General features: G+C 43.1%; 1 protein-coding gene across 7 annotated transcripts in view; it reads right to left on the minus strand.

Annotated features, from left to right (window-relative positions):
• The window catches only part of MYBL1 (MYB proto-oncogene like 1), a 37756-nt gene that overhangs the window by 7719 nt on the left and 3171 nt on the right, over nt 1-26866 (minus strand). The window contains exons 2-14 of one of the 7 annotated variants that reach the window (XM_083187199.1): nt 23671-23776; nt 23519-23590; nt 18240-18332; nt 16806-17026; nt 15743-15920; nt 13535-13609; nt 13069-13173; nt 10619-10849; nt 8430-8747; nt 6637-6779; nt 6207-6321; nt 5570-5683; nt 4921-5025 (exon numbers count right to left, since the gene is read on the minus strand). In XM_083187199.1, coding sequence (XP_083043325.1) covers nt 4921-5025; nt 5570-5683; nt 6207-6321; nt 6637-6779; nt 8430-8747; nt 10619-10849; nt 13069-13173; nt 13535-13609; nt 15743-15920; nt 16806-17026; nt 18240-18332; nt 23519-23590; nt 23671-23776 — 1876 coding nt within the window. Of the gene's footprint in view, nt 1-4920; nt 5026-5569; nt 5684-6206; nt 6322-6636; nt 6780-8429; nt 8748-10618; nt 10853-13068; nt 13177-13534; nt 13610-15742; nt 15921-16805; nt 17027-18239; nt 18333-23518; nt 23591-23670; nt 23777-26866 lie in introns of all 7 variants that reach the window. The other 6 variants (XM_083187198.1, XM_083187197.1, XM_083187196.1 and 3 more) reach the window with 6 other exon arrangements.

Genomic DNA, 26866 nt, shown 5'->3' on the forward strand with positions numbered 1-26866 from the left:
ACTCGGCGCTCCATGAATCCCTCCACCAGAGATTATACCTACTACTCCCCCTCCCATCACTCTCACTCGCGAATTGACCTGATATTTTGTGACCCCTCGACCTCCACCTCATTAATAAACTCCAGCATCATCCCCAGTACTTGGTCTGACCACTGCTTTCTCACCTCTTCTTTCAACCTTCTGGAAACACCAATCCCCAAGCCCTCATGGCGCTTAAACGAGACCCTATTAAAGATCCCACACTTCCAAAACAAGATCAATGAGGCGTTGATAGACTACTTCTCTCTCAACTCCGCTGATCAAGACTGCACCCCTTTAGTCTGGGAAGCGCATAAGTCAGTAATCCGGGGCCACATCATTAGCTACGCCTCCCATAGAAACAGGGAACAGAAACAAAAATTTCAAAACCTACTAAACCAAGTCGCCCTCCTCGACTCGCAACATAAACGCTCCCCGACCGACTTTAACTACAAACAACTCTCCAAGGCCAAAGCCGCTCTCAATGCTATCCTCTCAGAAAAAATTGAGAAATCCCTACGCTGGACCAATCAGCGTTACTATGAGAAGAGTAATAAAGCAGACTCTCTCATGGCCAATCAACTCAAACGCCGTAAAGCCCGTTCCGCTATCCCGTCTCTTAAAAACCCCTCAGGTTCCCTGTGCTACCATCCCAACGATATTAATGACATCTTTAAGCAATATTATAACAATCTGTACAATTCCTCTACACCACCCTCTTCCACCCCCACGTCAATGTCCTCTCCCGAATACCTGACCTCATGCTCTCTTCCAGAACTTGACTCAGACACGTCTTCCAAACTCTGCTCCCCTATCTCCTCAGAAGAAATAAAAAACGCCCTCAAATCCCAAAAACCCTCCAAATCACCAGGTCCGGACGGGCTCCCTTTCTCATACTATAAAACATTCCAACAATCTCTACTTCCCCACCTCACTGCTACCTTCAATCGCATCTTAAATGGAGAATTCTTTCACCCAGACACTACGAGAGCGGTAATCACCGTCATACCAAAGTCCGGCAAAGACCCACAGCTGGTATCAAACTACCGCCCCATATCCCTCCTAAACACAGACCTAAAGCTTTTTGCAAAAATACTAGCTAATAGACTCAATCCAATACTCCCCTCCCTCATTCACCCTGATCAAGTGGGCTTCGTACCAACTCGCCAAGCATTAGACAATACCAGAAGAACCATCAACTTGATCCACCACGCAAACGTCATTAAGCTCCCCACCCTGTTACTAGCCTTAGATGCAGAAAAGGCGTTTGACAGGGTATCATGGTCTTTTCTTTCCCACACACTCCAAAGATTTGGATTTCAAGGCCAGTTCCTACAGGCCATACAAGCTCTCTATCATAACCCCTCTACTTCTGTCTCTGCTGCAGGCCTAACCTCTGCCCCATTCAGTGTTTCCAATGGAACCAGACAGGGCTGCCCACTATCCCCGCTTATTTTTGCACTAATTATAGAACCCCTTGCCAACCGCATTAGAATCAATCCTGATATTTCAGGTGTCACGATAGGCAACTCTAGCTACAAAATATCACTTTTTGCTGATGACGTCCTCCTCACTCTCTCCAACCCCTCCATTTCCCTCCCCAATCTCTTCCAAGAACTCTCCTTGTATGGCCATTTTTCGGGTTACAAGATTAACCATGACAAATCTGAAGCACTCCCCCTCCATATCCCCAGACCTGCGCTCGACCTTCTTCAAACTAACTTTGATTTCTCTTGGCGCAGGGACTATATAAAATATTTAGGAATCAACCTCACAAAGTCCTACACTAACCTTTACAAATTCAACTTCCCCCCCCTCATCCAGTCCATCACACAAGATCTCGCTCGCTGGAGTAAACTCTTCATTTCCTGGATAGGCAGAATTAACGTTATAAAAATGTCTGTGCTCCCCAAACTCCTTTACCTATTCCAGACCCTCCCCATTAGCATCCCCATTAGGACCCTCAACACCCTACAAACCTCATGCTGTAAATTCATCTGGAATCACAAGAAACCACGCATTAAACGCAGCATACTTACCAAACCCCCCTCATCAGGAGGCCTGGGCCTCCCGCTCTTTTCCAAATACTATCAAGCCACCAGACTCAGCCAATTAGTTGCTTGGCACTCCCCCCCCGGCATGAAAAGATGGGTTGACATGGAGTCGGATCTTGCTAAGACCCACTCTATCTCCCACCTCCCCTGGATTCCACGAAAACTTAGGCCCACCCTAGCTCAATCTCCACCTACAATATCCCTCACGCTCTCTATATGGGACACCTTAGCCGACAAACTCTCCCTCACCTCCCACCCCTCTCCCTTAACGCCGATTTGGCAACACCCTTCATTCCCTCCAGGCCAATCCCCCCACATGACCTCTACCTGGTCCAAGCTAGGAATAACACGACTTAAACATCTTCAAGACAAGAATGCCCCCCTCTCTTTTGCGGACCTGAGAGAGAAACACCACATCCCCCACTCTCTTTTCTACCAATTCCTACAAATCAGAAGCTTCTTCTCTTCACTCCCTAAAACAAATACCCTCAGGGACCTTACTCCCATGGAGAAACTGTGCTCTTACAGACCTACGGACAGGGGCACTATATCTTATCTATACCACTACATTCTCTCACCAGACGGCCCACCTATAGAACCCCACGAAGCTGCTTGGGACTCGGACCTGGGGTCCCCCCTAGGGGAAGACGCATGGAATGATATACGACTAGCCATTTCTAAGTGCTCCATTAGTGTAGCAATTAAAGAAACCTCGTACAAAATCTACACCCGTTGGTATCTCGTCCCGTCACGTATCCATGCCATATACCCATCCGCCCCCAACTCTTGTTGGCAACTTTGTGGCTGCGAAGGCACTTTTCTCCATATCTGGTGGACCTGTCCATCTATTAAAACCTTCTGGAACATGGTTCAATCTGTCCTAGCCTCTGTTATCCCTGCCTGCCCCCCACTATCCCCCACAAATATGCTCCTGTGTGGCCCAGTCGACCAGTTACCCGCCCACACCAACAAACTAATTCTCCATATCACATCCGCAGCTAAACTCCTAATCGCTAGATCATGGAAAGATCCTAAAACTCCGTCTCACACAGAACTCTCTAACCGCATCTGGTTTGTTGCAAAAATGGAATACATTACCAGCCTACAAAACAACACAGTCGAGAAATATCACAAAATCTGGGAACCCTGGTACTCACTAACTGGATCCCCTATCCCGGGACTGACCTAACCCCTCTCCCCATCTATACCCCCTTCTTCCTCCCCTCCCCACTTACGTAATCTCCCACTTTTTTTACACTCTTCCACCCCCCCCCCCTCCCTCTCCCGCCATTCTTAACTCTCCCTACTCTCATTCCACTAGATCCCAACCCACCCCCCTCAAAATAGGTTTGGTCATGTGATCTGTTACAACTTTATGTTCCTTATATGTTGCTGGATGAGCAGCCTTATTCTTGTAACTCCAGATTTTTTCCTTAACTGCTCCACATGCTGTAAACTTTTATACTTTTCAATAAAACTATTTGAACATTAATTAGTCCTTACATGTTGTATGTTTAGTTTAAAAAAAAAATGTGCTTAAACTTTTAAAAATAATGTAATAAAGGTTATATTTTATACGTCCATTTCTTGTGCACCGTACAACAAACATTCTTTTGTTTCCCCTGTAATTAAGCCTATTTAATGTCTTGCGGTAGCACACCTCAACATAATAGAGACCAAGTCTACTGAAATTATTAATAATGAGGTTACACCAGTTACTTTAAAAATTATCCAGTGCGATCTAACACCCCCTTTTTCAACATGAGTTTTTCCACTTTCTTTAAAAAAAAAAAAAAAAAGGTGGTTTTTCCTACTTTACTATCCAAGCGGGCATAGAGCGAGATAATAGTGTGCCTGAAGCATGTTTAGCGAAGCAGGACACTTATACGGTGTCCATGTACACTTATGACCAAACAAAACCATAATACTTATATCAACCTATTTCACGTCGACCTATTGCTTGTGTCGACCTTTTGACCTTTCATGTGTCAACCTTTTGAGCAATAGTGGTCGAGCCAATTACTGTTGACCCTATGACCAATACCCCATCAAATTACTGCATCTTAGCTGGTGTAATTTCTTGCAGCACTAAAGTTAGGCACACACCATAAGATTATCTGGCAATCTCAACAAAATCTGGGAAATATTTCAGAATATAGAAGGCCCATATAATCGGACATACAAAGTTACTTAAAAAAAAAAACAGACTTTCACCCCACACTGAATTTGCATATCCACTTAAAAAGGAGGATGAGGTAATCATGGGAAATCTAGTCAGATTATTAAGAATGCTCATACACACTGCACGATAATTGGGAGATTGAGGGAGAGATTTTCTTGGCAAACAGATTTGATAATCGAAGTTGAGTGTATGGGACCATGATTTTTCTGGTTTATCAGAGATACTTTAAATCATATACTATACAATAAAACAGGCAAAGTACCTGATTATTGGCAAACGGTCCAATAATTGTAGAGTTACTGTAGCCTTTGCCTATATTGGTAAGATATGTATGTACACCAACATACATATCTTCTCTTATCTCAAAATATCTTCCAACACGACTTCTACGCTCCTCCCAAGATCTGCGTCTCTCATCCACACTCATTACTCGCTATGGCAAAATCGGGTCCATCGCGTCTGTCGCGTCGCGTGCCATGTTAATGCACCCGACCGACGCGATGGACCCGATTTTGCCTTTGCCGGCTAAATGGACCTGATTGCAAAGGAAATCGGGTCCATCGGGGGTAATCGTGTACCTTAAGTTAAGGTACACGATTACCCCCGATTGTGGCCCTTCTAGGAAACAAGTACCAAAAACAGCGCCCATTTGCCACAAAGTCCTACCGGCAAATCAGAAACACCATCTTCTGAAAACAGTTGGGCATCCAGGGCTTCTTTATCCCAGTCATCAAGAATCAGAGACTTTCTGACTTTAACAGCTGAAACTAGCTACAAATGAAAGGGACACGATTTTGATAAAGTTTTGCCAAAATGTTCAAAGGACTGGGGGAGATGTATCAAGTCTCCTATAGAGTAGACAACTGTAATACTCCTTTTCCACCAAAATGCAATGTGCAGTCTTGCCAGCAATTGAAGTCTACATCATCTACAAATTGCCGGTGATCCAGCTCTTCCTGTGCTTTTAGCGTGCCACGGGTCAGGTGACCCAGGCCTTGGCACTCATACCGCCCATGCAACCGGGTCAGTACTGGGTTTGACCCTGGTAGCCACCACGGTCGGATTCGCAAATAATGTGATCCAGGTCATTCTTATACTTATATGACCACCAAACATCTACCCGGGTTGCTCTGGAAATAACCAGTGTTAAAAGTTTGGTTACGACAGGAAACTATTAAGCCCCTTTTCCACCAGTTTATAGCTAGCAATTCTATAAAGCGAGCGGTCAAATCTGATTAGTTGCAGTGGGCAACTTCTCCACTCTTTAGGATCCTTAATGCATTTCCCCCAAATTATGGACCACTAATAAATGTACCTGTTTCTCCGCTATATAAACAGGCTCCTCTTCTTCTTTAATGAAAATATCTGTCCCCGTCTCTTGTTTCAGCACCTCACGAATATCTTCTTCAAGGTAAGCGAGAGGCTGCGACTGAAATATAAGGAATACCCATTTTAGTTAGTAAGACTGTAATAGTAAATTTTATCATAGTACCTCCTGAAAGGGCTTTATGATAGAGAAGACTGCAAAAAAAAAATAGGTCACACATGGGGCCTTATTCTGGTTCACTCCTTCTGGAAAATTCTATCTTAGATGGACAAAACCATGTGCACTGCTGGTGGGGTAGATGTTACTTGTGCAGAGAGAGTTAGATTTGGGTGGGGTTTTACTTCAGAGATCTATATTGCAGTGGAATAATAAATCAGTAAGTATTTTCCCTGCACAGAAACAAAATAACTCACCCAAATCTAATTCGCTTTACACATTTTACATCTGGGTTTATGAACAGGTCAAAAATAGAATCGGATCGCATCGGTATATCGCATCCGATATCGCATCCGATATAATTGGGCGCCGTGAAACTAAACCAAGTACCAAACTAAGTACCAAAAAAAAAGGTACACCTATATGCACATACATGTTTAAAAAAAAAAAAAAAAAAGGATTTACATACCACAACTTTTAAAGGTCCATACTTTTTCTCCTGGGCAGCGAGAGCCTTCTTGAAAGGCGTTGGAGTCCTAGGTGTCAGTCCTAGTAACTTCCTTCGTATTGTGGGGGTTCTAAATCTGTTCAAAGAGAAACAGCCGATTGTTACAAAACAAAGTAGTAGTGCAAAAATCACTGTGGTGAGCAAAAGACACTTAGGGGAAGATGTATCTAGTCTTGGACAGATAAAGTACCAATCAACTTTTCAAATACAGCCTGTACAATGGCAGCTAAAAGCTGATTGGAACTCCCTCTCTAGAAGGCGTGACACCTCTTCCCCCTGGTCAGGTAAGTGAATGCACACAAATGCATGTTATACAAACCAGATTTCGACCAAGTATTAATACTAATCACAATTAACTTTCCACCACAATTAAGTGCACATGACTACCTACCCCATGTTCTCTTTATCCTCATCAGCCGCCATTTGCTTTCGCAGGGGAGTGGTTACAAACTTCTGACCACATATCGGAGTGGAAGTGTAGGAAGGATTCTCAATATTGAACTGTTCCTGAACATTCCCAGAAGTGTTGAAGAACTTTGAGAGAGGAGGAAAGGTCAGTCTTATTACAGTAATTTCTGAATATTAATTCATCCCACAATATTAATTCCACTGTATAGGTAATATGCCCAAAGTGTTAGTGACTTTGATATGGAATACATGGTAATTAATAATTAGCTTTGCTTAGCCAAGTGCACGTTTTCTATACTAAAAGTAATTGTCTGATTTCTGTAAACCAATTTGCATATCAGTAACTAAACAGACGGCTTAAATTTCTCTCTAGGATCTCACCCATGCTGCGCGCCACCGCTGGAACTCTCCTTCTCAGACACACACTACCTCTCTGCACAGCGTCAAAAAGGAGTCTCAATACCTATTTCTTTAAAAGCTATCAGAACTCCTCCTTAATCATCCCAGGCACATGAAGCAGAATCCCCAATAAGCAACCCCCAGTTTTCAGACCATAACAAATGGGTCTGGGATCTTATCCCGGATCCTATGTATTACGGCCCAATAATGGGTCATTTATTACACCAGTGATGGCTAACCTTGACACTCCAGCTGTTGTTGAACTACACATCCCAGCATGCCCTGCTACAGTTTTACTATTTGCCATGCTAGAACTGATGCAGGGCATGCTGAGATGTGTAGTTCAACAACAGCTGGAGTGTACTGTACTACACCATAACAAATGGCTGTAATTGGATAAATTACTGCGTGTTATAAGATACCAGATTTAACTTCAGTGTCACCCTTGTCTATTATCCCTCCCGTTTAGACTGAAAGCTGTTAAGTGTGGCCCACTTCCCTCAAACACAGAGGCGGAACTACCATTGGTGCAGCAGGTGTATTGCAGGTGTATTGCACCGGGGCCCACTGCTGCTCACACCAGTAAGGAGTTATCCCTTGTACCCTCCCGCAGACCATTTTGGGCAATGTTGGATGAAAGGACCAATGCAGGGATCAGGGTGGTCCCCACTGCCTGGGGGACCCGCCCCACAGTCACATACTGCCTCTAAGTAAGACAGCTGTACATTTTTTTTTTTTATTCATTTCCATCTTTGAATTAAAGGCAGGTCAAATCCGATGTAATTGGCAGTCAGAGTATGTCTGACCTAGTGTCAAACTCGGCACGAAGGCTCAATGAGTGAAGGGGGGGGGGGGGGGGGGTGTCAAAGAGACAGACCAATATGTCCCTGCCTACACCAAGGTACAGGTCCCATTTGCAACATGCAGGACATTGTGCTTGTACCAGTCTCTCCCTGACACACACTGCCTTCCCCTTCCTTATATTGTCATCCACTGCCATGTTGCATAATGTGGCGTTGGAGTGGAATATTTGCATCTGGGCCTATAAGCCACAACCTCTACCACCACTCTTAGTTTCCTAACATTGCCATCATCTCCCCAGCATGCTGGCAGTACCACCGAATCTCTTTGCTGTACCCATCAGCTGAGGTATACAGTAGGTTTCATGCAGCACCACAGGTTGCTATTCCTATGTGGATAAGAAGTAATTGAAAAACACATAGAACCCCCCAAAACTAAAATAGTGTTGACCTTTATCATAAAGACCTCTTGAGCTGGTCATATGGAGTTGACCGTCTATCTAGACGAGACTATTAACTAACAAGTTAATTTACTCTTTATCAGTACTAAGAGCACAACGCCTACATCTCTACGCACCTGTGACGGGGAGAATGGAAGTGCTTTCACTGGAGTCATCTTTAGTAGGGGATTTTTGGAAACAAACGCTGGTCTGTTCAGCCCTTTTTTCTTCCTCAGAATACTTGGAGGGGAGCTAAGCTTTGACACTATGGGGGATGCAATCAACCCTTTATTGTCCTCATTAACAGTGTCTGGGTCAAGGAGCTCCAAGCTGTAGTTCAGTGGACAGTCCAGGGACCCTTCGTGCTGAGCTAGTAGTTTGGCAGGGATCTCTTTGGTAGGAGTAGCCTCGATGGATACCTCAAAGCTTGTGACATCACTCCATGTCGTAGGGTCCTATTTGGAAGAAAAATAAAAGGAGTGATAATGTATTTCGCGGACAGAATGTATTATATGCAGTCATTCAATTTGAAGAGCATCTAGAATTAAAATATATGAATAGGCAGTTCTACAGGTAAGAATAGGTTCCTGCTAGGTTTTGAGTACAATATGTCAACAGTTATAATATGAAAATTCATCAGGTTAATATGGTTAGAATATCAATGTTGACTATCTTGACATCCGTCGAAATAGTGTTGACATATTAGAATGTCAACATATTGTCCTTGTTGGCCCAGGGGCTACTTTTCTTCAGGCGTTTGTAGCAGGGACTTCCGGCACATTCAAATGATACAGAGTAAAGGCTCACTCCAACTGTGAAATCTTCTTCAGCAGCTCTTATACAAAGGTTTCCACAGCATCCTCATCTCACCAGCCGATTCAAGTATTAAGCCTCCCCAGCCGTCACAGCACGAACTACGCTAGCCGCACGCCGGCAGAAATACATAAGCCTGGGTGAGTGCACTTGTTCTACCTGTCTTTTAAAGTCTCCGGCAATTCAGTGGGTGCTATCTAAGCTGTTGCCGAAGGCGGACAGCTCGCTCTCTGCACAACGCAAAATCAGCTGGTCGTCAACAGGCGACGACAGCTGGCAGAGTGGCTTGAGCCGTCTGCAGACTGCACAAATCCATGTAATATCGGCTGCTATCCATCATCATTTTTAATTGAGCTGGACATTTATTATTTGAAACCTTGGCTCAAAGGAGAGCATATACCCCAATATACTGGGACTATTGGCTGCTGCTACGATTTCACATAGAGTGTAAATATGTCTATTCGTTTATAAATTTTATATCTTTATTATTATGTGTCTATATTTTGATATAGTATTATTTTATATCTTTTAATATAATAAAAGAATTCTTTGTACCATCTCCAATCGTGTGGCGCTCTCTGGTTGTGTAAAGTTATCATTACACACCCTCTTCTTCCCTTGTATTTAGTTTGCAAATATATCCAATTTGCTAATTGGGAGCTGCCACCCATTATTTCCTTTAATTATCCTTCTATCCCAAGGGTGTGACCCTACTAGTGTTTGCGCCCGATGGTTTTTTCCCTATAAACCTAGGTTTCTAGAATATCAATGTTGACTATCTTGACATCCGTCGAAATAGTGTTGACATATTAGAATGTCAACATATTGTCCTTGTTGGCCCAGGGGCTACTTTTCTTCAGGCGTTTGTAACAGGGACTTCCGGCACATTCAAATGCCCACCACTACCAGGTTAGATGTCCAATCCCCTGCCTTCCTACAATATTCATAATGCTCCCTCTAGCGCTGGGGTAGCCAACTCCAGTCCTCGAGAGCTACCAACAGTTAATGTTTTCCAAATCTCCTCACAGAATCACAAGCAAAATAATTAGCTCCACCTGTGGATCTTTTAAAAAGCGTCAGTCTGTAATGAGCGCACCTGTGCGGTGAGCTGGAAAACATGAACTGTTGGTAGCTCTCGAGGACTGGAGTTGCCTACCACTACTCTAGCATCTTTGAACCCTTCTATAGCTGGCCATACACTTGTCCAATTTGGCCACTTTTCACCCCATATGGACACACGCGCATCGTATCACATGGGAGTCATATCGGACCAGCTTGAATGTCCGATCTCCGATTCGGACAGTCTCCCAGCAGTGGTGAATGGGATCGCATGCGATCATTCAGCCCGGGAAGTTCTCCAGGGGAGATCCTGCCACCCAGGAAGCTTTTCAGGGGACAAGTCGCAGTAGTGTATGGGGGGCTTAACAGTTAAAAGAAATATACATATACAATCACACTAATTTATGAGGTGCCCATTCACAATTGGTGCCATTTAAAAGTGATCTTTACTTACAGGTTCAATTAGATCCAACGTTTCAGAAAATTCTGGAATTGTCTGTAGCGATGACAGTACAGGATTGGGTTCCATAGCCAAAATCTTGTTTGGAGAGACCAGCTGGCAAGTCAGGTTCTTTGTGTCCTCCATACTGTATAATTCACTGGTTCGTTCCTCTAAACTATTGAGTGTATTGGACATGCTATCATCCATAAGAAAGCTGTCAGACCAGCTTGATAAACTCCCCGTCTGCTGAAACAGAAATAGGCATATATAGTTCACTTCTACATGTGAGCATAGAGAACCAGAAACAATACCTTTTGAAAATACTTGGACGGGACATAATGAAGTCTGAGTTCCGCACCGTGCGGGATGCTGCCCAAACTAACATTAAAATATATATATATATATTTTTAAAATTGCCTTGTAAAATGATTGCCCTGGAAAAAAAAAAAAGGGGGGGGGGGGGGCAGAGTTCAGCCGGTATCCCGCACTGGTCACCGAAATAGTCACACTTCATTACCACCTGCCCCATCTTGCTTAAATAAATAAATTGGTTACAAATGGGAAATTATTTTACAGAAACTGACCAGGCAAGTTCAAATACATGAAACACTGGATTACTCCCGGACATTTCCCCGTCTTATTACATTTATTTAAAAAAAAAAAGTTAGAAATGACTGATAAATGCTGACTGGGGAATGCTAGTAGAACCTGAAGCAAAACGGTGCACCTGGAATGACGCTTCCTTCAGTGGTCGTATATAAACAAGTAGAAGTATTTTGTACTGCAGGGTATAGTAGATCTCTTGCATGCAATAAAGATAGTAGGCGCCAATACTGAGGTTTAGTGGCTGTAAGCAAAAAACCCAGCAGCGGAATAAACCCGCATACTTTTGCAGTAGCGATAACATCCTTGGTCACAAAGGGGGCTTTACGTCGAACAGGGGCGGAAAGCATCAGAATGTTATTAGATGGTCATTTAAAATAAATAAATTGGGTGAATACTGTGCCAAAGAGGGTTGCACAACAGCCTGCATCATGCGACTGTCTATACTTTTACATCTATTTTGCTACAAAGAGAGAGCACGTGCACCTACTTTAGATTAGGTCAAAATATACAGTATGCATCTTTTTTATCCTACTCCAGTGGCCTCCCAGGACCTTTTCGATAGGCGTTCTGTGCAGCATTTTTCATACACTGTCTGGATTGCAGAGGGAGCTGGAGCAGAGGGCATAGGGGAGCTGCATGGGGCCATCCCCTTCACCTTGGCCTAATCTGCACTGGCAGCAGCTTGCGAGTGGACTCGCAGTCTCCCCGACGCCTGACCGGAACCCAGCAGGCAGAGAGCGTGAGGCCAGGCAGTAGGGTGTGCGGTGAGCTGCTGCCTGTAGCTTATGAAGACGTTTATTCTGTCCATCCCTTCCAGCTGCCTGATGGAATCATTTAGATTTGGAGAATATCTAGGGAGATCACTGCAACTGCATAGTCTGAAGTTCTGTGGACACACTTGTGTCTTAGGTGTAGAGATGATCAAAATATATATGACAAAAGTGATAAAATGGAGAGTGATAAACAGCCAACCAATCAGCTCCTGTCTGACATTTTTCAAACACAGCTGATTAGCTGGCTGTTTATCACTCTCCATTTTATCACTTTGGGAGCTTAGTGCATCTGGCCCTATGACTGGTATTTGTGTGCGGTCATTATGCAGTTTGAAAACTCGCAATATGCATGCTGAGAACAGGCCCACATTTAACTCCAGTCACCATGTGAACACTAATGAAATACATTTTTAAAGGTCTCCCTTACCACAAGTGTAATAGACATGCTGACTGCATACCATCTGCATCAATGCCACAATATTCATGCTGGGCAAGATATCACTGTTATAATTGTATTCACTAAACCATAATGATTCGTGAGATGAAGATAAATAGCTGCAATATATTTAAACTTTGATGGGGTTGTTTCTGAAGCGGGAAACCTTCTGCAAGTTTGCGCCCCGGTGCGTCAAAGCGGATGAAACTTCCCACAAATGCCCCAGGCCAGCTTGGCTGATTAATCTGGCCAGCATTCAGGTCCTGGTGTGGAAATATTTATAGGCGTAGCATCGGTGAGTCCGCTACCGTTTGCGTGGGATTCTTCCATCAAATTTTTTTTTTTTTTTTAAGCAAGAAGCAATTGACATTATTTTTCCCATGCCTTCGAATTACTTTAAATAAAGTTATTTGCATTCAACAGATGGTTTGTTCACCTTTAACGCACCACACCAAAACCTTTTATTTCCAATGGTACCCTGCAGTCGCCTGGCCCAATCCACCCCCACCCGGCCGCCAGATGGTATATTTCTGTTCGAGGTTAGCAGTTGAATAAAATGAAGCCAAAATGCGCGTAAGCATTTAGAAAATAAGCAGCATGCACACAAATAGAGCAGTAAAGGAATGGGGGTCACACAGCATTCTTACAGATGACACTCTCTTTCTTCGGACTTCATTCTCAGCTGACATAAGGAGCAATTCAAGTTCCTTTATCCGTTTCTCCTTATCAGGGTCATCCTCATCAACAAAGGGCTGCTGAGAAAGGCATGTAAAAGAACCGGAGAAGAGGGGAGACCATGAAGGACAGAGACAGGAGGTTCCACACAGCAGTAGTTTAGGACAGCTCAGCAGTAATGAAAGTGGCCAATCAGGGGACCGTTCTAAGTCGTGTTCAATAGTAGAAAACTTTATTGTAATTCAAGGTTTTAAACAAATCTACATGACTAAAGCTGCAGAGTATTTTGTATATTAACAAGTAAAATGTTTTCTAATATACCAAACATTAGCGTGTGCCTCATTGCCAGGGCGGCACAGTGGGTGTAGGAAGCCAGCGGCATTACGTTCCTGTCCTATCAGGATTTGTATTGTAGCCATTCTGCATTGTGCAATTTACCTGAATGAAGGCAAAAGGATTTGGAACGCTCGCTCTGCAGTTTTCATTGACGGGCATATAATGGTATCTTGGAATCTGAAGGCAGAAAACAAATGAGCTTACTATTGAAACAGGACAATAATCCATTCAACAAACAAAGAACCAATTGTTGTACCACACAGATACGGGAAGCAACAGTCCTGAGACCTATAGCTAGCTTATCTACACAGATTCCCCCCAGAATGTCACAATTGGGGCTAATTCAGAGATTTACTCTCAAGGTGCATCTTTAGACGGAACTGCGGAGCTAAAATACGCTGATGGAGGTGTCTGAAAGCAAAAGAAGACCTCTGCTGGCATTGTAGATCCAATCATCACGACCGTCAGTCGAAGAATTGGCCATCTGATTCAGCTTAAGGCTACGCAGAACGGTCGCTGTCTACCAATGCAGACATTGGCATCGGCATGCCTCGCAAATGGGCCAGACATGCGCCCATTTCACTCCACGCCTCCAAATGAATGCAGCCTGTCACCCAAGCTGTGGCCTAGGGGGTACCACAACAATGGTCGGAAATGTACATAAATCACTGGGTTTTGCATTAATCTCTGAAGTAAGCCCTGTGTTTGCAAGAAAGCACTAGAGAGAATAGGAACGGTGTGTAAATGTTGGTGTCATTAAAATTAACCACAATGCCATTTCTCTAGTAGTTTAAGAGATGAAAGCAAAAAAAGACTAAGGAGGACATGTATCAAAGTTTGGATAGAGACAATGTACCAACTAGCTCCTAAAGTAGCAGATGAGCGGCGGCCGATGGCAATGACGCGGGAGCGTGCATCAGCGCTCATCGCTGCCCTGTACGCACTGGGTGGCTTTGGAGCTGAAAGTAGCTCACGGAAAAACTGAGCTGCTTTCAGCTTTAAAAAAAATTGCCTAGTGTGTATAGGCCTTAAGCAGCCCATACACGGAGTGATGTTCAGGTGCGATGCGTTCATCACATCGCATAGCACATAAAGTATGTGCGGCACATACTTTTTGTACTAGATCGCATCTAGTACAAAAAGCACGCTGCTGTAGCACATTGTATGCTTTTTGTACTAGATGCGATGCCATCTAGTATAAAAATTACGTAGAACATCGCTCCGTGTATGGGCACCTTAAAGCTTATCTTATGCCAGATGTTCCACCAGCTGGTCTTGACCACCCTTAAATCATTCAAACATCTGTCAAACTAAACAAATTCATCCTCAATTCCACATTTTACTGGTTACCTTCCTATGCGCCATACCATGCTGCAAAACTGTGTATAGCCGAGTTCTCTCCGGTCATTAAATCCTGTTTAATGTTTGTTTATGTGAATATGTTGTACTAAGCTGGCTTAAAAGAGGTAGAAAGGAGCTGAAAACTAAACATTGAAACACCCTGAGTGAGAAGTAAAAGGAACAATGCAAACAGCTGGAGCGTGAGAGGGAATAGGGAAAATCATGTCAATCAGGACAAAAGATTTCCGAATGAGGATTGGGTGGTCAGCAGTGTCAAAGCGATAAGGGACGCTATGGAGAATTATCAGGGAGCACACGTCTATGGTCATCTAGAGGAGATATGGTGACCAGCTGAGATGGCTTAGAAGGTTAAGAACATTGCAAGTATAGGATGGATGGAAAAATACCGTATTGGGTTAAAGAAAACACAAGAATATCTCCAGCAGTCTCCAGCTGATGAGAAACAAAGGGTATAGAGAAAGCAGCTAAACAAAGACCACGGTCCCCACGGTGGCGATGATGAATGCACATATAGCAATACAACAGAATGCCATATGGATATAGGTCAAATAAGAGGGAGGGGGAGGGGAGGGGGGAGACATGAAGGGAAAAGAAACTCGTCCTACATCCACTAGAGTAGTGACTTCACAGACTTCTCTGATGTCACCCATTACAGGTTCTGCGACAGGCTGCACAAATGTGTGGCTGTTTCTAGTGTGTAGGGCAGCAATTCAGTGCACAATGAACACGAACAGTCCAGGTCCTAAGGATAGCACAGCCAACTTCATTGGTACGTCATTTTAATTTAACCATTTGTGCCCAAGCATGGATATCGCTAAAACCTGGCCTTTTAGTCTTCTTTGAGGACCGAGTATGGGAAACAATGGAGTAAGGGGCAGGTGCACTTAATAAGCAGGAGGGGAGGGGGGGGGGGGGGGGGGGGGGAGAGGAGTAGAATAAGACAATTACCTGAGATTGCACAGGCACATAAAACTGGTTCTGCCCCTGCATATGGACATGTCCCGCACAAGAATTATGGCGCAGCTTATCGATTGGTTCAGTCTCGTTTCCATCCTGCAGGTAGCCCTCCTGCTCCACTTTCCGCTTCATCGTGGAATTCCAATGGTTTTTTATTGAATTATCAGTCCTAGAAGAAAAGAATGCAGACAAATATTACATTACAGCAGGCATGTGTAAACTCTGACCCGCCAGCTGTTGTTAAACTACACATCCCAGCATGCCTTGCCATCGTTTTAGCATTCCCTAATATCAAAAATGTGGCAAGGCATGATGGGACATGTAGTTTTACAACAGCTGGAGGGCCAGAGTTTGGACATGCCTGCATTACAGGTATGACATTTTAGTCACATGTCAAATCTAAACCAGTATCAATACAAAAATTATACATGCTTTATAATAGGCAATATTAACGGAGACTCATTATCACATTCAGCAATTAACTGTATAAAACCCATTCATATCCGTATATACACATACAGATGGAGCCGGCTCCATCCTTTGAGATGCACGCACGTCCCGTGGCAACGGAGCTTGGCGGGGGTCCCCACTGCCTCCCCGCCCTCACCACCGGTCCCCCCCAAACTGGGCAGAGCCTCCCTGAAGCGGGGACGGGCAGGGAGACCCTGCCAAGCCGCCGTGATACTGGGACAAACGTGCGCGTGAGACGCATGCGTGTCCCAGTCTATCGCCGGAGGAGTCTCTGGCGAGCGCCGGGCAAAGATAAAAAGTCGGCTCCATCTGTATACACCCTTCCTATAGAATGTACTGTATCTACGTTTGTGCAACCTATATGTTGTGAGCAGACACTAGGCAACAGTTGGAAAACCCTGAATTTCTCTATGGGATGCAAAGCATTGTATACTAGCTTTGCATCCCATAAAGAAATTCAGGGTTGTCCAACTGTTGCCTAGCGTCTGCTCACAACAAACATACATACAGTAGATTCTATTTGTTAAACGCAACATTTTCCCATTGAAAACCTATTAGTCAGAATAAGCCCTTAGTCGCATACCTTCCTGGAAGCAGTTTAGCAATTTCAGCCCAGCGGTTTCCCAGCCGTTTATGTGCATTATATATTACGCGATCTTCCTCTTCTGTCCATGAAGACTTCTTTACCTCTGGGTTCAGGTGATTGTGCCATCGCTCACGGCACTGCTTCCCAATTCTGCCTTTCAAATGTTTCGCGATTAGGGACCATCTCTTCGGGCCGTATTTGTGAACCAATTCAATGACCTGGTACCCAGAAGAGGACAATGAAGTTACAGTAGTGGTAAATACAGACATACGTTAAATGCTTTTCGTTATTGTATAGGTTTTCAATTTTTGCTTGTATTAAAAAGAAATATATATTACATATTTTAATTAGTTCATTCTAGCACCCTGCACTTTTTAAAACACATGCAGTTCCTCTCTCCTGCCTGGGGTGCCTCTGTCTGCTTTGGTTATTCTAGTACAGTTTGGTCTTCATTAAGATACAGGCCAAAATTTGATAGAGACACCACAGTAGATAGCGACACCTCAGGCAGGAAAGAGGAACTGCACAGGTTTTGAAAGATTACAGGGTGCTAGAATGAACAGCTCTCATCTATCTATAACATTATTATTAGCATACTGTATAGAGGTTATTCTCTTCTGGGGGGGGGGTGAGGGGGATATTGGGTGGCATGAATACTATAAATTAGCTACAGCATGACACACTAATCTGCCTATGGTGTATTATCAAGAAATTTTCTGCTTTAAGATTCGTATCCTTGATTTCAATTTGATATAAAAAAATCTAACCAGAACAAATTAAACAAGTCTGCACAAAGACACGCAATTGTTATCAAGAAATATATTTTTCCTTATTTTTATTTTTTTTATTGTATTTGTAGGTCTCAAAGAGAGACAGAACAGAATAATGTTATTCTTGGAGACGGCAGAAAAATAATAAATAAATAAATAAAAACGGAGAATGTTATGTAAACAATGGTACTCTTTTAGTTTCACGGCAGCCGTTATATCGGATGCGATATCGGCTGATCCGATGCGATTTTTACCTGTTCATAACCCCACTATCCATGGAGTTGATTTTATATAGTGTGGCGAGCACAGCGAGCCCCGCAGATTACTGCGCTCGCCACACTATATAAAATCAACTCCATGTGTAGTGGATAGTGGGGTTATGAACAGGTAAAAAAACGCATTGGATCACATCGGATCGGCTGATATCGCATCCGATATATCGGTCGCCGTGAAACTAAACAAGTACCTAAATAACAAACCAGCCTAACTATAAAGATAAAAAATAATTCTGCTCCAGCATGTGGCATTTAAATGCATAACACTGACAACGACCCAGACGCCATCCCGAAAAAGATACACCCAGTTCTCCGCTACTAATACTCATGATGGATGACATGACCTCAGCTTTTTGCAGAAATCCTATTAAAAGTAAATAAATTACCCTTTGATCCTCCTCTTTGGTCCAAGGGCCCTTTATTAGTTCAGGGTTTAAAACTTTCTGCCATCGATGCAGACACTGCATGTCTGAACGGTTCTAAATAGGCGGATAGAGACATTATTGCAAAAGCAGCACTGTATGCACATACAGAGAAACAGCAACACAAACACATGATACGCTACACAACACGGTGTACCGGTTGGCTAGAACAAAAAAAAAAAAAAAAACAGTTTTTTATATGACACTTTAAACCTGAATGATAATTTGACATAAAGAAAACTATATTGTCCATTAACGTAACACTACAACCATATCCTCCCATCTAGCACCACATCCTGGATAAGAACCTGGTTGCAGGATAGGAAACAGACAGTTGTAGTAAATGGAGTGCATTCTATGGAAGGACATGTTACCAGTGGAGTACCCCAGGGATCTGTACTTGGACCAGTGCTCTTTAAAATCTTTGTTAGTGACATTGCAAATGGTATTGAAGGGAAAGTATGCCTTTTTGCAGATGACATAAAGATATGCAACAGAATAGACACACCAGGAGGGGTAAATCAAATGACTGATGATCTAAGTAAACTTGAGAATTGGTCAAGAGAATGGCAACTACAGTTTAATGCTAAAAAATGCAAAATTATGCACTTGGGACTCAAAAACCCAAAGGCTCAATATAGTATCAAGGGTACTCTCAGGGCCGGTGCTAGGGTGTTCGGCGCCCTCCTGCAAACTATAAATTTGCGCCCTTCCATACTTTACAAAGAGACAATGCTAAGGCGCACGTTGAAAAAAGGGTGTATAATGCCCATAGTAGTAGTGCCTCGGATACCTAAAATGTGCCCAGTAACAACAATGCTGTTTCTAGACATTTTGGTGCCAAGTACCAGAAAAGGAATTGGTGGGCAACCCCCACACAGTCAAAACCGATGTAGTGCGCGCGAAGGCGCGCGCAAAAAATCTACAACATAATGCATATTACACATTATGACACACACCGTAATGCCTATTATACATTATGCCAAACACTGTAATGCCTTTTACACATTTGTCAAACACCGTAATGCCTATAACACATTATACCACATGTCATAATGCCCATTACATAATATACCACACATTGTAATGCCTATTACATATTATGGCACACACCGTAATGCCCATTACATATTATGCCATAATGCCCATTACATATTATGCCACACACCGCAGTGCCCCTTACACGTTATACTGCACGCCTTTATGCATAATAGACATTGTGCCACAGAAGTAATGCCTATAACATATTATATTACACTGTGGGCTTCATTCTAGTGCAAGGATCGCAGCTTACTGAACAATTGAGATACCGCCACACCAAATACATGCCCCCCTACCCCCGCTGACTCCCTCCAAAAGAAAACACATCCCCTCGCATGCCTCCACTGGTGGAGAAATCATTTGATGGTCGCTGACCAATGATTTCTCCTGGCTTTGCAAATAGAAGTTAGTGGGAACTGATCTTTCTTAGCGAGCGCCAAGATGAAGACACGGTTGGTGGCTGACATCCAGGCACACATTATCCCATCCATGTACGAATGGAAACGCCCAGTATTTTCATGGGTGCGCCCAAAAAATGCTGGACGTTACCATGGGCGACCCTTATCCCTGCCGCCCCCTGCCTGCCCCGATCCTTGCGAACGGCTTGGCGACTATGCAAGTGCCCAAAGCCGTTTGCAAAGGGGAGCTGCACATGCGCATAATATACCCTGAAGCAGAATGAGGGCATGTAATGCCTATTACACATTATGCCACGACTGTAATGCCTATTACATATTATGCCCCAGATGGCATATCTACATGATCGTTGCCAGGAGTTACATGAACAGTGCAAAGAGTTGTGTGGTCGCTGCCTGGGATTAGATACTCATTGCCAGCGGTTACATGTGCATTGCCAGGGTTTTTATTGTGAAATTCAAATGGTTTTCATCCAAACATAAGGTGCAAGAATTCCAATGTTTCGGGGTATATATATATACATATATATACACACACACACACACACACTATAGTGTGTGTGTGTGTGTGTGTTATAAACATGTTTTTGCACCTTGACAAAAGGGTATTTATAGACCCCGAAACTTTGGGACTCTTGCTATGTTTGGATAAAAAAAATTTCAACTGTACAAGTCTCTGAGTGCCACTACTGATACCCCATTCACACCAGCTTAAATTCCAGGGTTGAGTCCGGGAACAACCCGGTACTACCTCTGATGTGAAAAGTACCCGGGACAAATTACCGAGCTAATTTGCCGGCAATCCAACCCTGCTAGGTAGCAGGGTTGTTCCCGGTTCAACCCGGGGACCTGGCTGGTGTGAATGGGTTACCCGGGTTGCCGGGTCCTCGGGGCCTGTCCAGCCGGGAATTGACGCAAGCGGCGGGCGCAAATGACGGGACAGCCGGTGGATGATGATGACGCAGCTCTCCGGCAGCAGTGAGGGCGACGGAGAGCTACGTCATCTTCATCCGCCGCCTGTCTCGTCATTTGCGCCGCCGCCTCTGTGGATCCCTGGCCTGTGCGGAGGACCAGCAACCGGGGTGAGTATTCTCCCCACCTCCGCCGCCATCCCGCCGACTGCCCGATGCCATCGCACTGATTGCCCGTCTCCTCCCCACCTCCTGACGGCCTCCTTCACGCCCCCTTCAGACACCAGAAAATGCAGGGACTTTTCTGGTGTGAATGGGTCCAAACCCGGGAATGTCCCTGCTTGTCCCGGGAACAGAATTCCCGGGTTTGTCCCTGCATTTCTGGTGTGAAAGGGGTATGATATGCATATCCATCTACAATCCTTGAATGGCACCAGAGTGTTTCCTAATGCATGGTGCCGATCCTCCCCAACCTAGCACAAATATATATATATATATACACACACACTCACACAGCATTGTCTCTGTGTTTGTTATTATAGTGTGTGTGTGTGTGTGTGTGTGTATGTGTATATATATATATATATATATACATACATATATACACATACACACACACAGTATAATAACAAACACAGAGACAATGCTGTGTGAGTGTGTGTGTATATATATATATATATATATATATATATATATATATATATATATATATATATATATATATATATATATATATATATATATATATATATATATATATATATATATATATATATACACACATAGCTTTGGTTAAAAAAAACAGACACACTTATACCTCACTGTAGAATGCCAGGGCATGAAAGGTTAAACTTTTGGTGTTGTGATTGTCTAGCAGCAGCTCCCCGTGCATCAGCATGTAGAAGGGGAGGGCTTAGGAACCGGAGTGCAGGAGACGAGACGGAGTGCAGGAGAAGAAAGTGACGAATGTCTTGCCTTCACAGTTCACATGTAGGAACAGTACGTAGCTGAGGGTTTGCAGTGCCAGCCTGTGTGGTCGCTGGACAGAGATTCAGGCAGAATGCACACAGTCACACACTGCACAGAATCCAGAAACCATTTTGCGACTGTGCTGCTGGGAGGGAGGGACAGTCACAGGAGATCAGCTGCTGGACTGAGGGGTTTCACTGTCGGCGCCGCTGCTGCCTATCACAGCACACAGTAGCAAGCAGGGTGCAGAGCAGAGGGAAGGCGCCTCTTCTACCCGGCGCCTCCCTGCACTGCATCCTTTGCTGAGCGGTCAGCGCCGGCCCTGGGTACTCTAATGGAAACTACTGAGGAGGAAAGAGATCTAGGAGTCACTATTTCAAGTGACTTAAAGGCAGGAAAGCAATGTAACAAAGCAATGAGGAAGGCTAGTCAGATGCTTGGTTGCATAGGGAGAGGAATCAGTAGCAGAAAAAAAGACGTAATAATGCCACTTTATAGGTCATTGGTATGGCCTCATCTGGAATACTGTGTCCAGTTCTGGAGACCATATCTTCAGAAGGATATACATACATTGGAGAGTGTACAAAGAAGGGCAACTAAAATGGTGCATGGCCTACATCACAAAACTTACCTGGAAAGACTATGGGCCTTATTTTGGTTCATTCTTTCTGTCAAAATCCTTCTTAGATGGACAAAACCATGTGCACTGCAGGGGAGGCAGATGTAACATGTGCAGAGAGAATTAGATTTGGGTGAGTAATTTTGTTTCTGTGCAGGGAAAATACTGACTGCTTTATTTTTACACTGCAATATAGATCTCACTTTGAAGAAAAACCCCACCCAAATCTAATTCTCTCTGCACAAGTTACATCTGCCCCACCCGCAGTGCACATGGTTTTGCCCATCTAAGAAGGATTTTGTCAGAAAGAATGAACCAAAATAAGGCCCTAAAAGATCTTAACATGTATACATTAGAGCAGAGAAGGGAAAGGCGGGACAGGATATAAATCTTCAAATATATCACGGGTTTTAACATAGTACAGGAGGGAAATTTTCTTCAAAGGAAAAGTAGTAATAGAACACGAGGACATGCACTGAAACTGGAGGGAGGTAGGTTCAGGGGAAATGTTAGAAGAAATTACTTCACAGAAAGGGTAGTGGATAAGTGGAATAGCCTCCCATCAGAGGTGGTAGAGGCTAAGACAGTAGAACAATTTAAACATGCTTGGGATAGGCATATGAATATCCTTACAAAGAAATAAGGATCAAAAAGGGTTGAGATTACCTGAAGGATAAAAAAGGGGCAGACTAGACGGGCCAAATGGTTCTTATCTGCCGTCAAATTCTATGTTTCTATCCTTTGACATATATTCACCATACACCCAGCACAGATGCTTAACAGTGGCCATTCAGCACTTCTGCCAGACTGGACACATTATGGTGGTGCGGGCAATGCTGGTTTATGTATATTATAGCTGGGGGTAGGGTTTCAGATGTTAATCATTTACTGTACAGGATATAATTTGGGGTTCATGTTGTACCCAACAGCCCGAGTTGGTATAAGCTTAAACTATCTGGTGGGCAAAGCCATACCCTTAATACTAGATGGTGTGGTGACAGTGGCAAATGTGACACAAATTATTTTATTGAATTAGTTAGTAATTCACAGTTGTAAGTGCCAATAGTATAGGGGTGTGAGATGTATTAGGGTGTGAGAATCAGAAAGTGAGAGATTTTGGGAGAGTTTTCCCCATTTTATTAAAGTGGCAATCACCAAACCAGGTGGATTTTGCAAAGTGACCGCTTAAAAATGTCCCACTTTCTGATTCTCACACCCTATTACATTTGGCTCCGGAAGTGGTTAGTTTGCTGTACTATGACTATATTTTCCAAACAGAAGACTTACCATCAAATGGCAAGCAATCAACCCCCAGTCATCTGTCCCTTTCTGTTCAACTAGTTTCTTCAGTTTTTCATCCTATTAAAGCACAAATTAGATTTAACAAAAAATAAAATAAAAACATATATTGGATAAGACAAAAATAATCCAAAAATTACCTCATCTTTGGTCCATTTTACTCTATTCCATATTTTTTTTAGACATTTCTGGGCTGGAACCTCATAATCATGGTCTGCATATTGAAGATCATCATCTTCATCCTCGCTGAGGAGACAAGATTTAAGCATCTCAAAGCTGTTGTAAGCATATCGGTCCTAGCATTATAGTAAAAGTTGTTTATATGGACCAGAAGTATTTGAAATATATTTGCCGACCCATTGTAAATATCTAGTAGACACCAGACATATTCAAACTTAGGCAGAAGAGAGACACACAGTGGCCCTTATTCTGGTTCACTCGCAAAGGCAAAACCATGTGCACTGCAGGTGGGGCAGATGTAACATGTGCAGAGAGAATTCGATTTGGGTGGGGTTTTTCTTTAAAGTGAGATCTATATTGCAGTGTAAAAATAAAGGGTACTTGTTTCCTAGCACCTTCCTTGTATCCATCGGGTGCTAAAAAATCGCGTTGATCGCATTGCATGCAATGGACGCAATTTTTTACATTGGAACCAATGTAAAATGGTCCCTGAGACCCGATTTTACATTGGCCCCAATTTTCATTGTATCCCCACCCTGATGGGTCAAATGCCGCCCCCCCCCCCCCCCCACGATGAACGCCAACCAGAAGCGTGGCGAGCGCAGTGTGGAGTTGATTTTATATAGTGTGGCGAGCGCAGCGAGCCACCGTGCCCCGCGAGGGGACGCGCATTATTTCACAGGTATTACTTCGGGCTCGGTGGCTCGCTGCGCTCGCCACACTATATAAAGTCAACTCCACGCTGACGTGGATAGTGGGGGTATGAAAAGGTCGGAGGACGCGTTCCGCTGCGCTCGCCACGCTTCGGGGTGGGCGTTCATTGTGGGGTGGCGTTAATGATGGGGAGGCATTTTACATACAAATTACCCATCAGGGTGGGTATACAATCAAAAAAATCGGGTCCATTGGCCCATTTAACATTGTTCCCTATGTATAAATCGGGTCCATCGCATCGGTCGCATTGTATGCCATTATAATGGCATACAATGGACCCGATTTAACATAGGAATTTAACATTGAATACAATGCATTCAATGTTAAATCGCGTTGGTCGCATCACATACCTTAACTAAAGGCATGCGATGGACGCGATTTTTTAATTGTCGGGGAAAAGGCTAAAAATAGCCCTAAAATCGAGTCAGTCGCATCCATCGCATACCTTAACTTAAGTTATGCGATCACCCACGACGGGTGCCGTGCTAGGAAACAAGTACCAAATAAAGCAGCCAGTATTTTCCCTGCACAGAAACAAAATAACTCACCCAAATCTAACTCTCTGCACGTTACATCTGCCTCCCCTGCATTGACCATTTAAGAAGGAATTTGCTTTTGCAACTGAACCAAAATAAGGGCCTGTATTAAATGCTAGTTTAGAAGGTAAGCGCATAAATGTACGTAGCTGAAAACTTACGTAAGCTCCTACGAAACATGTACCACTCACAAGCTGCCTGCAGAGTAACAGTTAATACCTTCACAATTATGCAACACAAGCTCCTCTAGCACTACACGGGTTTGTAGTCACTTTTTCCAGAGTGCATTCCTTAGCAATGCCATGAGCAGAACACAATTCTAGCAGTAACTTTTCAGATTTGAGAACTTTTATTAGGAGAGAGACAACGAGCCAGAAAGAGGCAAAACAGTGACATCTTTGCTCTGTGAATTGGCTGGAAACGGGAATGAGGTCATTGTCACAAATATATTCTTTTCCAGTCAAAACTATTCAAAATAGTTGGGCATAAAGGAGCAAATAATAAACAATTCACTTCCATTGTAGCCGCTAGAAAAGTGTAACCATGATGAATTTGAGTGTCAAAATGATCTAGCTTTTGCCCAGATAGGCTCATGCCCACCATCATCTACTATACTACTACAAGGATAGTTAAAACTAGCAATGACATGAAGCAGACTACAATGAACACATGCCCTTGACACACACACACACGTAGGGATGAATTATGATGGGGTTTCTGTGGCATGGCTGTTAGTACATCTTGAAATGTAAAAGGGAAGTTGTTTATGATGGGTTAGAGAAAGTGTGGTTACAGAGTTCTACCACAAGTAATGCGTTAGAATGAGAAAACTATAATCATTTAGAAAGAACCCCTATTAGGGATTTGCATTTCAACTTTCATCTTTTGCATGTGCTGGAAGTGCAGGTTGAGTATCCCTTACCCGAAATGATCGGAACCATAAGTATTTTGGATAACTGATTATTCAGTATTTCAGAATATTTTTATATTTCAATGAGGTATCCCGCATTTATGTTGTATAAACACATGAAATACACACAAATATATATTATTTGTGCATAAAACAAGGTTCCAAAACATGAAACAGTTTGTTTACTATCATTTTCTTGCAAATATTTAGTGCCAGTTATAGATGACCCCAGTAGTGCCAGTTACATATCATGTCCCCAGTAGTGCCCGTTACATATCATGTCCCCAGTAATTCTTATAGCAAAGTACATTCTGGAAACGATGTTTTCCACAATCATTTGGATAACAGATATTTGGATAAGGGATACTCAACCTATACATACTAGAATACATTTTACGGAGTGACAAAACTACGCAGATCTACATATTGTAGTAAGATATGAGGTTAGTAACAAAGTGGAGAAAACGGTGGTTCTAAGCAGTCTGTTCATAGATTTCCTGACACTGGACTGGCAGCTAATATTGCTAGAATAGTTTTCTATTTAAACAATGCCACATAACATATTTGTTTATGTATCTGCGCTTTGTAACCCTCATCCACGGTTCATAAATGTAAGCAGATAAAAGATGAACGGTTGTTCAGTATGCCAACACATCAGATAGCAGTTACAGACTTATTTACAAAAATGCCATTTTATTTTACACTCCAGGTTGTTAAAAACCATTATTATAAATCCAAACGAAGCATGAACATTTTAAACAACTAATGAAATGCGTATAAGTAGGATATACATGATATTATATAAACACTAGATGCTACAATAACATAAAGTATAAATAACAGGTTATCAATAATGGTATTAGCTATTTATGAATATATACATCGCATCCTATATGTGTATATACTGGCAACGAATAACCATTTATAATACTCCCAAAATCCAAAATGTCTTGAAAATCCTACAAACCAATCAGCCACACCACCAGAAATGTTCTG

This window comes from Crinia signifera, chromosome 5 (genome assembly GCF_055691185.1).
Source record: "Crinia signifera chromosome 5, ASM5569118v1, whole genome shotgun sequence".
In the NCBI taxonomy this organism is placed as follows: domain Eukaryota; kingdom Metazoa; phylum Chordata; class Amphibia; order Anura; family Myobatrachidae; genus Crinia; species Crinia signifera.